We start from the raw sequence: 14,966 nt of genomic DNA on the forward strand, positions 1-14,966 counted from the left end.
AAACCAAACTTTCTTGAATCAATCAACAAATGATGATATGTTTTTCAACATAAAAGTTGTGAAGCGGAATAAAGGAGAAAAATACAAGTACAATGTCATCTTCATTGTGCATGCATCTTTAGCAACAGCAAAGGATCAACATGTAAGCAGTGATGTAAGCACATCTTTAACTCCATTTGCTAAATCAATATGCTTAATAGAACACGATTCGAATATATCATTACCTGAAAAGGTTCCGTTCTCAACAGACTATTAATGCATTAGTTATGCAACCAAACATTACTTGTAGTTTGGCTCTATAACTATTCTGCATATACACTTTGGTCTTCTGGTTATGTATATAAAATAATATTTTTGCTTATTGTAAATCTCATCCTTGATCAAATTCATGATTCTTCACATTGCAACTGGTCTGTTTGTATAAGTTTACTTCCTAGTTAAGTAGAGCCGAACTGACTTATTTTTCTTTAATTCGTGACAATCAAAAAAAATAATTCTAAACAATTTAAAATGTGTGCAATTTATACAAATTGTAGATTAAATAAAATTTACATTCCTCCTCCTTTTTTGGGCTTGGAATCGACTACAATCAATGTAGTTGAAATTAAAATTGTATATGAATAAAATATTTCGCGAACAATTTTTTTTAAATAAATAAATTTAGAGTTCTAAAATTTAAACTTTAAAATAAAAGGTAGCTGGTAGCTAACTGTTTTAGAAGCAAGCATAGCTACCTGTGTAACTACCTCACTTTTTTTAACAGGCAAGTTGAGCTGCCCTTTTTTAATTTCTTTTTCAAATATGCCAGCTCATCATGTGTTATTTTTGGTCCTTGACATGAGCTGGCCCATCTAACTCGATGAGCCACACCGGTCAACTCGGGTTCATGCCAATGCCCCAAAATGAGGCTTGACCCAAGCCTCGGCTCAATTTTTTCAAGCTACAAACTGAACCATGGATCGTTCGAGCCAACGATTCAAATTGACAATCCTAGAAATTTTTTGAAGAGCGTTGAAATGGAATATATATATATATAGAAAGAAGTACTTTTATAAAAACATTGTCATGTTGTGACGTAATATTTTATTTGAATTGTCATATCACAATTATAAGCACCATACATTTGGTTTGCTTTTCTTATATTGACTTTACGACTTTATACTATAGTATACTTCAATTTATACCCTCCAATTTTGAAGGATCACATTTTTACATGCATAATATTTCAAACATGTTTAATGAAAAATTGAAGATATTGATATATAAAATGCATAAAGTAAATATTTTTTTCGTATAGTGCTAAACAAAAAATTTAGAGCATCTCCAATGAAAACATGAATTATTTTAATTTTTTTTTTCATATTAGTAAAATAGATCGTGTTAAAAAAATTAAATTCTCCTATACTATTTGACAGTATTATTAGGTTGATTTGACATGTTGATTGAATAATTATTTATTTTTATTTAGTATAGATAAAATACACACGGGCAACACTATTGCATGATAGATACAATTCGTTGAAAACTAATCTTAAACTTGAAGATCCATTGATTGCACATCAATAAAACATAGATTGCAAGTCTTCAACTTGCCTATCACATTGATTTCATAAGCATTTGAGCTGCTTTTTACTTCAATCAAACTCAAAGTATATGAAAGTTGACTTTTATCACTTTCGTTTGACTAAAGACAACACATATTATGAGTAGAACAAGCTTGTTCTCTTCAATATATACCAAGGCCCTATTTGAGCTTTAGCTTTCAGACTAATCTTTGTAAAAATTATTTTTTTTCTTTTTCCAAAGACTTTGTGCTTAAATGTATAGAAAGATTTTAAAGTAATATGTAAAAATTTTTTATTAGGAGAATGTACGCATAAAGATTAATTAAAAAAATGATGAATTTTAAAAAATGTATTTGAAATACAGGATAAACAAGACACGATTGGATTGGCACATGAAAAATGGCCTAAATATTGAATAGCATGCGGGGCTAAATTTATAGTTGAAAAAAATTTAGAATTCATGAAATACCTTTTTATGAGTTAATTGTCCATATAATCATTGAACTTATGTCCGTGTCTCCAATTGCTTATTAAAGTTTCAAATATCGAGCTTTGTCCATTAAACTTATAAAAATGTAGGACGTTACTTACTGACATAACATCCGTTTCGCAACTCTAATGGAATTGTCACCATGACCAACGAATTGTACAAGTGACGCCAAACATTGTTATGCAACCAAACATGGCACACCAAATTGTCATGCAGGAAAGTATATTTAATCATTCACTATAATTTGGAAGACATCTTTAATTGCTTACTGTACTTTTAAAGACATTTTTGATTGCTCACTATATTTTACCTTAATCAAATTTTGGCCTCTAAACTTGTAAACTGTCATCGACATGTCCTATTCATTTAGGAATACTATTTCGGGTATCAGTTGTAGACAACAAAATTTTATTTTGCAACGTGTCACAAGGTAACGTTTCTAGATATTTTGCAATACTTGAGTTTTGTCCATATTTGATCTATTTTTGAAGCTAGATTTTTTAATATGGACAAATATGTCTCCATTTAGTACTGAAGTTTTGCATAGTGAACAATCAAAGATACAATTTCTTATAAGGCAATTTCATGTGTCGTGGTAGGTCTCATAATAGGGTTTGGACTCCACATATGCATTTCATCTTCTGTGTCATCAATTTCATTAGAGTTATGAAACTAATATCATGTCAATGAGTAACGTTTAATATTTTGATAAATTTAGGGGGTGTATTCAATTGAGACTTTTGAAAACTCTAATGGACTTTTTTTTAGTGATAACTTTTGTGTATTTCGTGGATCTTTGATAGATTTGTAAAAAATTAGTGGAAGTCTTTCGTAAGCTTTTATGAATTTTCATTTTAAAATTTTTATAGACTTTTGTAAAATTTAAAAGACTTTTACAAACTTTCATTTGAAATAAAATTCACGTGAACTTGGTATGAAATTATCATATACGAGGTGTTAGTTCCCATAATTTCTCTTTTCGTTCCCCTTCTTCCTATACAATAAAAAAAAATTGAAAAAAATAATTTAAGACATTAATTAAATAAATAATAGTCAAAATTATATATATATATTATTAGTATAGTATACTTTTAAAAATAAATAAAAATCAATACATTTAAATTTAATTATAAATTTTTCATATAAAATTTTGTTATAATTTAATAAAAAAAATTGATATTTTTCACAAAAAAAAAAATAAAAGAAAAAAAGTTACAAGAATCCAATTTAATTTTTTCATAGAGATAAATAATAAGATAGAAAAAAATTAAATGAAATATAATCAATAGAAAAAAAATAAATTTTAATCATACATATCCATGAAAAGTTAAAGGAAAGAAAGATTGAATATATATTATTATTATTATTTTTTGTGAAAATATCCCAAAATCTTGTGATTAATGATAGACAAATTTTAAAATTTTATATGAATATTTTATACTTAAAAGTTAGTACTTCAAAGACTTTTATAAAAGTCTTTAAAATTCATTAAAATTTGAATACTCCAAAATTTATAGAGATTTCTAAAAAGTTTTAATTGAATACATCGTAATTTTTTATAAATTTTTTAAAATTTATAAAAATTTCAACTTAATATATCATGACTTTTAGAGAATCTTAAAAAATACTTAATTAAATACTTTTAAATTTTTTAAATTTCAAAATATTATTAAAAATTTCAATTGAATACATTTTCTCCCGTGACCAAAATTCAATATGGAGTGGGCAATAAAGTATAATTGGAATAATTAACTCACGTTTATGCTCTGTAGACATAAAGTAAATAGCAATTTCCTTGAAAATAATCTTTCTCGACCTGACAATCTCCAGACGTATTTCTCAGATCCAGTTAATCCTCTAATTTTAAAACACTTTACTTACCAGACAACAATTCATATTCAATTTTAATTTCTTCCACGAACTGGGGTTTCAAATTCATTGTGTTGAATTTTAACGATGCAAGGCTCATCGGGGTCGCCGGCGCAGCCGGAGGAAATTCTGGAATGGCTTCGGAAAGAAATGGGCTACCGGCCTTTAGGGCCGTATGCTTCATCATCCAAGGTGGCCTCAATGCCGACCGCCGATTCTCTCCGGAAGGTTTGCCGCGGTAACATGATCCCTGTCTGGAACTTTCTGCTAAAGCGGGTGAAGTCGGAGAAAACGGTTGATAATATTCGAAGGAATATTCTTGTTCATGGCGTAGATGGTAGTGGTGGTGGCCACGATGTAACGAACAGTAGGGGGAGGAATAAGGATAAATTAGGAGCAGGGAGGGAGAGTTTTGCGGATAGCAGTAGTAGGGAAATGGCATTGCAGGAGAGGGAATTGGCAGAGAAGGAAGTGGAGAAATTGAGGCAGACTGTGAGGCGTCAGCGGAAGGAGTTGAAGACGAGGATGGTGGAGGTTTCGAGGGAGGAGGCTGAGCGCAAACGCATGCTGGACGAGCGATCTAATTATAGGTTAATTGATTTTCATTACTTTTTGCAGTTTGTAAGAACTTATTGTCTTCTCTTTTTTAGTTGTTAATCAAAGATATAATCCAATCAATATGATGATGAGTTTTCCTATTGGATTTTAATTGGACAATGATGCTTTTGGCACTTTAGAAACTGGTGAATAGTCAAGGTTCAGTAGATTATAGCAGTGAATAGTGTATCTAGGGAGCTAAAATTACAAAAGACATTGAGGAGATGAACTATTCTCGATCTACAATGAAGTGGATTCTTTATGTGCATGTTTGGTACTGGGCAGGACTTGTAGCATAACAAACAAGATATTAGCTTATTTTTTCCTTATTAATATTGACCAATGCAGACTAATCTTTCCTACCATATATGGACATTTTTGAACTAACTGTTAGATGATCAGAATGCAATATGTTATTAGGTTCTTTTTTGCCTTTTATCCTCACATATGGATGAAGGTGTTCTAATTTGAAGCTTAAACTAGGTATGAATGTTTACACTGTGATTCGACCTGATTATTAGATTGTCCATCCTGTTAAGATCAAGTGAGTTTGTTAAACAAGAAAAAATGGTTAACTAGTTACAAGTGATGATTGAATTGGAAAGGTTATATCCAAATTCTAAGAAAATGCAGTAAATTAATACAATATTGAATCTCAACATGCAGGCACAAGCAGGTAATGTTGGAGGCTTACGATCAACAGTGTGATGAAGCGGCAAAGATATTTGCTGAGTACCATAAACGTTTACGTTATTATGTTAACCAAGCTAGGAATGCTCAGCGATCAAGTGTTGATTCCCGTGATGAAATGGTTACCAGTTTCCATGTAAATAGCGAGAAAGAAGCTTCAGCTGTCAAAGGCGTCAAATCTGGAGATGACTTCATACTTATTGAGACAACGAGGGAAAGAAATATCCGAAAAGTGTGTGAATCCCTCGTGATGCAGATGATTGAAAAGATTCACAGCTCTTTTCCAGCTTATGATGGAAGTGGGATCCATACAAATCCTCAGTTGGAATCTGCAAAATTAGGAATGGATTTTGATGGTGATTTAACCTCTGAGATTAGAGATGTAATTGTAGATTGCATAAAAAGTCCTCCTCATTTACTGCAGGCAATCACTTCGTACAGCCAAAGGTTGAAAGCTCTGCTTACTAGAGAAATAGAGAAAATTGATGTTAGAGCTGATGCAGAAGCCTTAAGGTACTTATATAGTTGTCTCCTTCTGTTTGTTCTCAATTATTCACTTTCCTACAAAACACAATTTGAGTTGTTATTGAAGATATTTAAACTACGTTCTGAATCGCCCTGTCCTACTATTTGTTAGTCAGCTGGCTCAGTTCTCTGTTCACACTTCATCTTATTGCACCTCTGTATTGCCTGCAAAAGCATTCCTGTTCTGCAGGTTATCTATGCTGCTGCCATTATATATGGAAGTCAATGCTAGCCATCAACTTTTTGATTGATTGAGGTGTTTTTGCATATTATAAAGATAAAAGAAGTGCACTTGAGAAATTCCATTCATATTTGTCAATTGGTTATAATGGATGCAAGTTACCTGTTGTGATTCCATTTCCAGTGTATGAGCTCTTAATTGATATATTTTGCGAGCCATTATTTATATGATTCTGTAAATATTTGGAACTATTGTTTCTTATCTTCACGATTTTTTTCTTAATGTGGACAAGTCTGTCAAATATTTCTTAAATTATACTGAAGAAGTTGGCATTATTTCATTTTCTAGGATGATTTATAGTTTTTAAATTATATTGAAGAAGAACCTTAGAATCTAGAGGTTTAACCACTGTTATATAAAGGTTAAAGCCACTGGTTAAAGGAGACAAGGTGGCAAGGCGAAACTGAACCTTTATGAGGCCACGTGTAGCTCAAAAAAGCATTTCTTATTTTTACTATTATCTTAATTATTTTAAAACTATTAAATAAATAAAACAATGCATACCAAACGTCTAATATCATAAATAACACAATTACTTAATGATTCCTACAACTATGCAATTTCAAGTTTTCAAACTAGACAATTCTAACTTAATAGATTTATAGGAACTTCACACATACTTTCAAAATTTTTAACAAAAAAACCTTAAAAGACCGTATATGCGTAATTACATGAAATTTTTACTGTTAAAAAATTAAGATGGTCATGGCTATATATTGTTAGTTGCTAAGACTTCAAGATTTTAATCCAAGTCAAAATCAATAATTAATTTCAATCACATTTTTCATAGAACCCACTACATTTTGATCGCACATTTCATAACTTTTGTCAAAATATCCTAAAAATCTAAATTTAATCCCTACCAAATAGGGTCAATGGTTTCAAGAGATAAATGGGTCCAAGAAAATTGTCCTAACTCTATTTTTAGATTTTTGTGTTTAGGTCCAAATTTATTATTAGGTCAATTTGAATGGATTCAAAAAAATGGGGAAAAAGCTCAAAAGATTAAAAAACGTGCGCCTAGTCCAATGCCTAGGCATTAGGCAGAGCGCTATGACCACGCTTCGCACCTAGATGTGCTTTTTAGAATATTGGATTTTACATAAAACAGAACTTAGATGGAACTTACGGAATACATAGAATGCCAATTAATTGTATTAGGAATAACGATGGTAATGGAGTTGTAATAAAAGTTATATTGTCCTCAGCAATGACCGTTTAAAGTATCTAGGTTTGATTTATAATAAGAAACAAGCGTTGAAAATGATCTATGCATTGAATCAGAGTGGTTCAAACACTATGGAGAAATGCTATAAAATTTCTATGTAATATGAAGGTACCGAGTTAAAAGGCAATTTCTACACAGCCATGAGATCAATTATGCTTTATAATAGTGAGTGTTTAGGATGCTAAAAGACAATGTCCATGAGAACAATGATGTAGAAAATGAAGATGTTAAGATGGATATTTAGTTGTACTAGAATAAATAAAATAAAAAATTTCAGTATATGTCAGTAAGTTGATATAACACTAATTAGAGAAAAATTAAGGGAAGGAAAACAGACCGTCCAGGCATGTCATAGACCTAAAGCTTTGATTCACAAGAACGTTGTTATTATCCCTGTAAAACTTTTTAGAAGTGGAGACGGAGACCAAAATTAACATAGCCTTATTTGGTAATGAAATATTGTTTTATTGTACTTGTGGTAGATGTAGTGTTGAATCTAATGGAGTGGTGGAGAAAGATTGGTTCAGGTGACACCACATTTACTGGGAAAAAACCTTAAGATCTTATTGTTTTCAAATTCTATATGCTCCATCTCAGGTTAACTCATATATATATATATAGCATTCATGAAGTATTACCTTGATGTATGAATGATTCCTTCTCAGTTCTATTGCTATACTTCATTTCGTTCACATGCTGTCTAATTTTTTTTTTTTTTTTTTTTTTGTTTTACTGTTTCTATACCATTGTTTTTCATTTTATTAATTGTAAAAAATCTCTCTGATGTAGATACAAGTATGACAATAACACAATAATAGAGGCTTCATCTCCTGATATAAGCTCACAATTACACCATCAGCTTTATGGAAATGGGAAGATTGGAGGTGATGCTTCTTCAAGAGGGTGTGAAAATCAACTTCTGGAAAGACAGGTCTTCCTTCTCTAACTAGTGGCCTTGTTATATATCCTGATTTTTGTTTATTTTTCAATTTTATGTAATACATTTTATTTCGTAAATAGAAAGCACACGTTCAACAATTTTTGGCCACTGAAGATGCACTCAACAAAGCTGCTGAAGCTAGAAACATGAGCCAACTACTTTTGAAACGTCTCCATGGAACTGGTGGTGCAGCTTCAAACCACTCACTTATCGCCGCAGGAACATCACAGAGTATGAGCAGCCTCAGGCAACTTGAGGTAATATTTATTCTATTTTCTAGGTATGCATCAGCCTTTGTCAGTTGAGTTTCGATGGTAACTTGATAATTGATTGGCATTATTTGATGGTTCTTCTTTTTTGTAATTGGAGTTGTATTTTATCGGATTTAGATACCTTTTGGACTTAGCATATGCTGCATAAAATTAGCTTTGAGCAAATCATCTTTATTATCAAGGAAGATTATATCTCATTGTTGTCTTGCATCCCCTCTGCATTCATGTAAAATGAGAGTGGTCCGCACACTTCTGAGATCACCATCCTGCTGCTTTAATTTGCACTTCACACGCCATCTCTTAATTGACTCTAATTACCCTAAGAAAAACTCATAATGGGCTAAGACCACCCATCATATGTATAATCTGAGGTGCAATGTGTCAGTGATATGATACAATTAATTAAGAATCACCTTTATATTCACTTGAAACATTTTTTTGATTTAATTTGTTGGGGATAATATTTCTTTGGGAAGAAACAATAAGACTAGAAGGTTAGGCAGAGTTTGGTTCTATGTTGGGCTGCAAGTGAACTTTTGATTATGGACCAGCTTTAAAATTTGTTCTTTCACATATTCATGGGCTGAAACATTTGATTATAATTTGGGCGTGGACTGAAGAGAAGGTTAAAAGGCAGAAATGTGCCATTGGTGTAGAAAGAGATTTTTATTAAAACAGCATTTTAATGTACTTCTAACAATGGGGAACTTCATCATCCCTGCCTCTCCATGCATGTGCAGTGGGCAATCAACGCTGTCAAATGATTAGCCTCCTTATGCAGGTAGTTGACGGGATGTGAAGTCCTAAGGTCATTGTTTGAAAAAAATGCAGTCGGTGCAAGGTTGTTTATGTCCAGGTTTTTGCAGAAAGGACATTTGCGTTTCTTTTGAAAGCACATTTTTACGGCCAAGCAAATGGTTATTTTGCACATATACTTAGTTTTTACTTCCTATATCGTGATTTTGGCAGCTGAGAGGGAGATTATGGACATACTTATGGTCCTGCTGCTTTTCAATTGAAAAAAACTATTGAGTATAACATACATCTTCGATTGATCATTTACTTAATTTAAAAGTTTCGTGCATGTTTATGCAGCCTTCCTGTTCAGTTTTTTGGGTAGTAATTCGACTCTAAGTTCAAACTTAAACTTTTCACTGCTTTGGACATCATACATCTGCTTCTCTTCTTTGCAGTTAGAGGTTTGGGCCAAGGAAAGAGAAGCTGCTGGATTGCGGGCTAGCTTGAACATATTGACGTCTGAAGTACAGCGCTTAAATAAATCGTGTGCTGAAAGGAAGGAAGCAGAGAACTCTTTGAGAAAGAAGTGGAAAAAAATTGAAGAGTTTGATGCCCGCAGATCTGAACTGGAAACAATCTACAATACATTACTTAGAGTAAACATGGTAGCCTCTCTCTCTCTCTCTCAGAAAATACCATTTCTATCTGTGGCTGTGGTAGGACTGGTTTAAGTTACTTCTGGAGACAATAATAACCGATAATTTTCCTGTGATAAATCTGCATAAAGTAATTAGTTAAAAATTACATCCATAATTTCAAATCTCAAATCAAAAGCATCAGTGATTTTCAGACGATTAATTGCTGGAAAATCTCTTTTTTAAATTGGAAAGAGGATTCTGTCAAAGAACGAACAGGATAAATAATCTTTACTCTTTCAACAAAAGAAATTCCTTGAATTGGTTTGCCATTTCGAAGAATTTCAATGTGTGAATTGAGGATTTAGACTTTTTATGCTCCACTTGTACATATTTTCAGTTGAGCTGGAATACATGGCCACCATTTTTTTTAATTTGTATTGGGAACGTTGAACAGTCAAGGTTTAGTCTCTGTGTAAACATGTTTCCATTCTTTGCCCATGACATATTTCATGTGACATCAAGAGAAGATAAGTGTATTAAAAGACATAAGATGGAGGGAGCATGTTGGTCATTGTCTCACCAAGTGGTCTATAAAAGGGAGGGAGGGAATATGTTGGTAACCATCTCACCAAGTGGTTTATAAAAGGACTAAAAGACTGCTTTAGTGTCCGTATGCTGATAGGATAAATTGAACTTTTGTTTATAGTTTAGTAATCCATAGCTTTATTAATTTTCCCTGGATACCGTAGGATGCTGCTTCTTTCTGGAATCAACAGCCATTAGCTGCGAGGGAGTATGCATCAAGCACCATAATTCCAGCATGTAATGTTGTTGTGGACTTGTCAAATGGTGCAAGAGATCTCATTGATAAGGAAGTTTCAGCTTTCTGTCAAACTCCTGATAATAGCCTGTACATGCTTCCGTCGACCCCCCAGGTACGTAATTGCAGATTAAATGACGTATGACTGAATATTTCCTTCAATATATGTTGTCTGATTTGCAGACCAGAATGCTAGATTCATTATGTCACTTTTACTGATTGGAAAACTTATTATTTAATTTGAAATTAGCTTTTTTCCCTATTTATGGGGACTCGTGTGTGTGTTTTTGATTGTTTTGACTCCACTTTATAACTACATGGGTCCCTATCACACAGCATACATTTCATAAATAGTTCTTCTTTCATTTGAGTCACGAACTCTTACTTTGATACGTCTATCTGCTGATAGGCCAATATAAGTTAGCCTCTTTCTTCAACAATTATCTACCTCTAACCCTAAAATACAAAAGAGACCCATCCTGCAACAAGAAAATACCAGTTCACATACTCTTGATACTCTTATCGTCCAAGTCTCTTATGCATCCTTTTCTTTCTGACCAGGCACTCCTGGAGGCAATGGGTGCTAATGGATCTACAGGACCTGAAGCAATTTCTACTGCTGAAAAAAATGCTGCAGTGCTGACTGCAAGAGCTGGTGGCAGAGATCCTTCTGCAGTACCTTCTATATGCCGTATTTCTGCTGCACTCCAGTATCCTGCTGGTTAGAATTTGTACATCATTAGAATTTCTCCTGGGTGCTTTCTTGGATAGCATGCTGGTGGACTTGGGAGTAAATCAACTTCCACTTTGGTTTTGTGTAAAATATGTTAATAAAAAATTTGATTCGTAGTCTTCTGCATAGTCCCACTTCTTGGCAAGTTTTGGGCATCAATAGTCTTTCCAAGGACTTAGCATTAATTAGCATAATTTTTTATTTCAATATCCAAGATATGTTTATTTTGTTCCAACCACAAATAAGTCATTAGAAATTTGGACCAAAATTTGTACTAAAGTTCTTGTGATAAAAGAAAAACTAGAACTTGATAAAAGAGAAACTCGAACTTATACTTAGGGATGACATTTCTGAATATGAATTGGCTATGGTTCCTATCAACATTCCTTGACCGAAATTGGTTAGTTACCAAGTGTTGAGGAGTTATTCTTGTTGTTCCTTTGTTGATGTGGAAGGGATTGGTTGCGTGATCTTTTGTTCATGCAAGATTACCTCTTACCAGTATAAATATCTGATATATTATGTTTGTACTAATTGTAATTTATCCCTAGGTTTGGATGGCTTGGATGCTGGTTTAGCATCAGTCCTGGAGTCCATGGAGTTTTGTTTAAAGCTTCGATGTTCCGAAGCTTGTGTATTGGAAGACTTGGCCAAGGCAATTAATTTGGTTCATGTACGAAGGGATCTTGTTGAGAGCGGTCATTCATTATTGAATCATGTTCATCGTGCACGGCAAGAGTACGATAGGTACATCTAACCCACATTGACATGTTTTATGTTTTCATGCTGTTTATGCATGGGTATTTATTTGAGGCAGACTGGGAGGACCTGAGAAAACTCAAACATAGTGTTTGGGGCCGAGATTTGACATTATTTAATTTAAATTTTTTTCCCTTTCAGCGTTGTTCATGTTTACTATTTCATCACAAGCTCATGAAACGCAAACATGAGCATTAAGAGAAACTGATTTGGTCTTTTCTTTTGGGACAGAGATAGATGGTTTTATTGATTTACGTTGTCTCTATCTTGCAGGACAACCAATTATTGCCTAAATTTGGCCACTGAACAAGAAAAAACTGTTACAGAGAAGTGGATACCAGAATTAAAGAACACTGTTCTTAATGCTCAAAAATTCCTCGAAGACTGCAAATATGTCAGAGGTTTGGTGAGTGGGTTCAATACTCAAGTTATTTTCCTTTTTCTAGTCATCAGTATTTATATTCTGTTCAAATTTTGGTGGGTTAAGTACTGACCTCGCCATGTTCTTATTTCAAATTTTTGGGTTTGATGTGGTTGTGCAATTGCGGAATTGCTGACCAACTTTCGACTTGTCCTTAGATGAGTAATATATTTTGGGCTGTTTGGCTGGCTTCTGCTTTTTGTGGAAGAGCTTTATGTGGAAGCTACCTTAATGTAACTTCCTCTAAAAGCTCTTCTGGTGAGATAAAGTGCTTTTAGAAAATTATCCGAGCATGTTCAAAAGCAGTTGTTTAGTTTCAGAATGTAGCTTTTGACTTTTTAAAAGTCAAACGGCCCTGATTTCTCCTTTTGTCTTTATTGTAACAAATCCTTATGGAATGATGATTTAATATAGTAATGTGTTAGAATTCAAGTTGGTTAGTTGTCAAAACTTCATTCCTACACGTCATCAACAGCTTCAACCTTTGTTCATTTTCCTTTTCAGCTTCTCTTCTTTTCCTTCATGTACAGAACTTCAACCTAAATTCTTTAGCTTTTGTTCATACATGATTTAGGTTTATGTGAACTACATTATTAAAGTTTCTCATTTTAACTTTATTATATGAAGACATGACCTCAATATCCTTGATCCAATGTGTGACTTCCATATTATAGGTTAAAAGACCTATTTTGAACCTTAAAAGATGTGTCCTTAAACCAATTGGAATTAAATTGGCAACCAATATGACTTCCGCAATAGAAAGTTAGAAGTTCCTTTTAGTTGTGAACTTGATCATATTGAGCGCACTACGCATGAAGCCCAGGTTTTGGCACTAAAAGATAATATTTTCTGTTTCTACATCACAATCTCTGGATGTGCATTGTTGATATAGCATTTGTAAATGATGGGCTTGTATTAACTTGATGCTACAGAGCCTTGTTATTCTTTGCGTGAATGTGAGAGAGAGGCAGCCTCATGAGAAACAAACCAGTAATTTTGCATATCCAAGTATATGGCTGTGCTTTCTAGGTGGCTGATGTCCAATACTTAATTTTCAAGTCAGACTGTTGTACCCTTCGAATTTTTCAGATAATGAAAGATATCCGAGTGACTCATCTATGTTTTACATCAATTCTCCCCATGGTTCCAATCCTTTGTACATATTTTTAACAAACGCATGAAAAGAATTGTTTACTTAGAATAATAATTACTCTCCATCTTACTTTCCGTTGTTTCTGTGGCATTTGTTTGTAGCTTGATGAATGGTGGGAACAGCCAGCTTCAACTGTGATCGATTGGGTCACAGTCGATGGAGAAAATGTCGCTGCGTGGCAAAATCACGTGAAGCAGCTTTTGGCATTTTATGACAAATAACCTCTGCTTAAGAATGTCATTTCACAGTCAAGAAGGTGCTTTCTGGCTGCTTTCTTGTAGACTGTCAAAGTGGAATCTTAAATTGCTGTACCAATGCTTGGAGTCTCGTGTCATTAGACTTGCAAACGCTATTTAACGGAGTTTGGACGAAAGGAGCAAGGGGAAATGAATTGGAGGCTGCACACCTCTCTTTTTACTGGGCTTTGTATCGTACTGCGAAGATGATTTCTTCTACTTCCAAGTAGCTGATTTTTCTCGTGTTTCTGGAAGTGTCTTATATCATATTTTCGAGTTAATTCACTATTTATCGCCCCAGACGTTCCGTGTCATGTAATTGTAAACACTTTTATTAATTGTCCTCTACTTTCTGTACAACAGCTTCAGTTTGCTAATTAAGATGTAACGACAATGACCTTCACAAGAGACTGAAATTGATTAGCTTCGTGTTCTTCAGTTTGTTACAGTTGAATTCAAGTCTCCTTGAAGAACTCTTCATTACACTGATTTTCATGGCTTAACAATACGTGCAGCAATCAGTTTCTTGCATGTATTTTTGACCATTTTGGACGTCAAAATAAGATGAAAAGCAGAAGGCACTGGCCATAATCTTACCAGTCCAGAATTAAGACCATCAGTGGCAACCAGTCTGAAAGTTCATAAGTAAGTTTCAATTTCGAACGTACACAATAAAACCATTAAATGACATTAGAGCATGTTCTGATCATCCATCATATTCCTAGATTAATCAAGAACAAGAAACAAATAACATTTTGGGAAGATAATCCCGTTACATGTAAAGAAGATGTTTTTCATCAGATGAGATGTATAAAAAAAAGGGCCACATTCCCCCCAACTCTCACTTATCCGACAAGGATTGACCTTATACCTTTAATACTTATCCGACGAGGATTGACATTATACCTTCAATAATCAAGTTTCGGCAGCAGCTTCTAAAAAGTCACTATCACAAAATCCATTTTAACATAAAAATGAGGTTCAAGGGCTTAGAGATTAAAGTGCGTATATACATCCTTACATCCTCAATTGCCAATGTGATCCGATGCTA

General features: G+C 33.5%; 1 protein-coding gene across 1 annotated transcript; it reads left to right on the plus strand.

Moving 5' to 3' along the window:
• Window positions 1-3,811: 3,811 nt before the first annotated feature.
• Window positions 3,812-14,349, plus strand: LOC111374571 (AUGMIN subunit 5-like). Its single transcript, XM_022997255.1, has 10 exons — window positions 3,812-4,514; window positions 5,188-5,724; window positions 7,995-8,136; window positions 8,226-8,402; window positions 9,611-9,820; window positions 10,543-10,728; window positions 11,175-11,334; window positions 11,898-12,093; window positions 12,379-12,511; window positions 13,781-14,349. Exons 1-10 carry the CDS (start codon window positions 4,012-4,014, stop codon window positions 13,898-13,900), a joined length of 2,364 nt encoding a protein of 787 aa, XP_022853023.1. The 5' UTR covers window positions 3,812-4,011; the 3' UTR covers window positions 13,901-14,349.
• The last annotated feature ends 617 nt before the right edge of the window (window positions 14,350-14,966 follow it).

This window comes from Olea europaea, unplaced genomic scaffold (genome assembly GCF_002742605.1).
Source record: "Olea europaea var. sylvestris unplaced genomic scaffold, O_europaea_v1 scaffold126, whole genome shotgun sequence".
Taxonomy (NCBI): Eukaryota; Viridiplantae; Streptophyta; class Magnoliopsida; order Lamiales; family Oleaceae; genus Olea; species Olea europaea.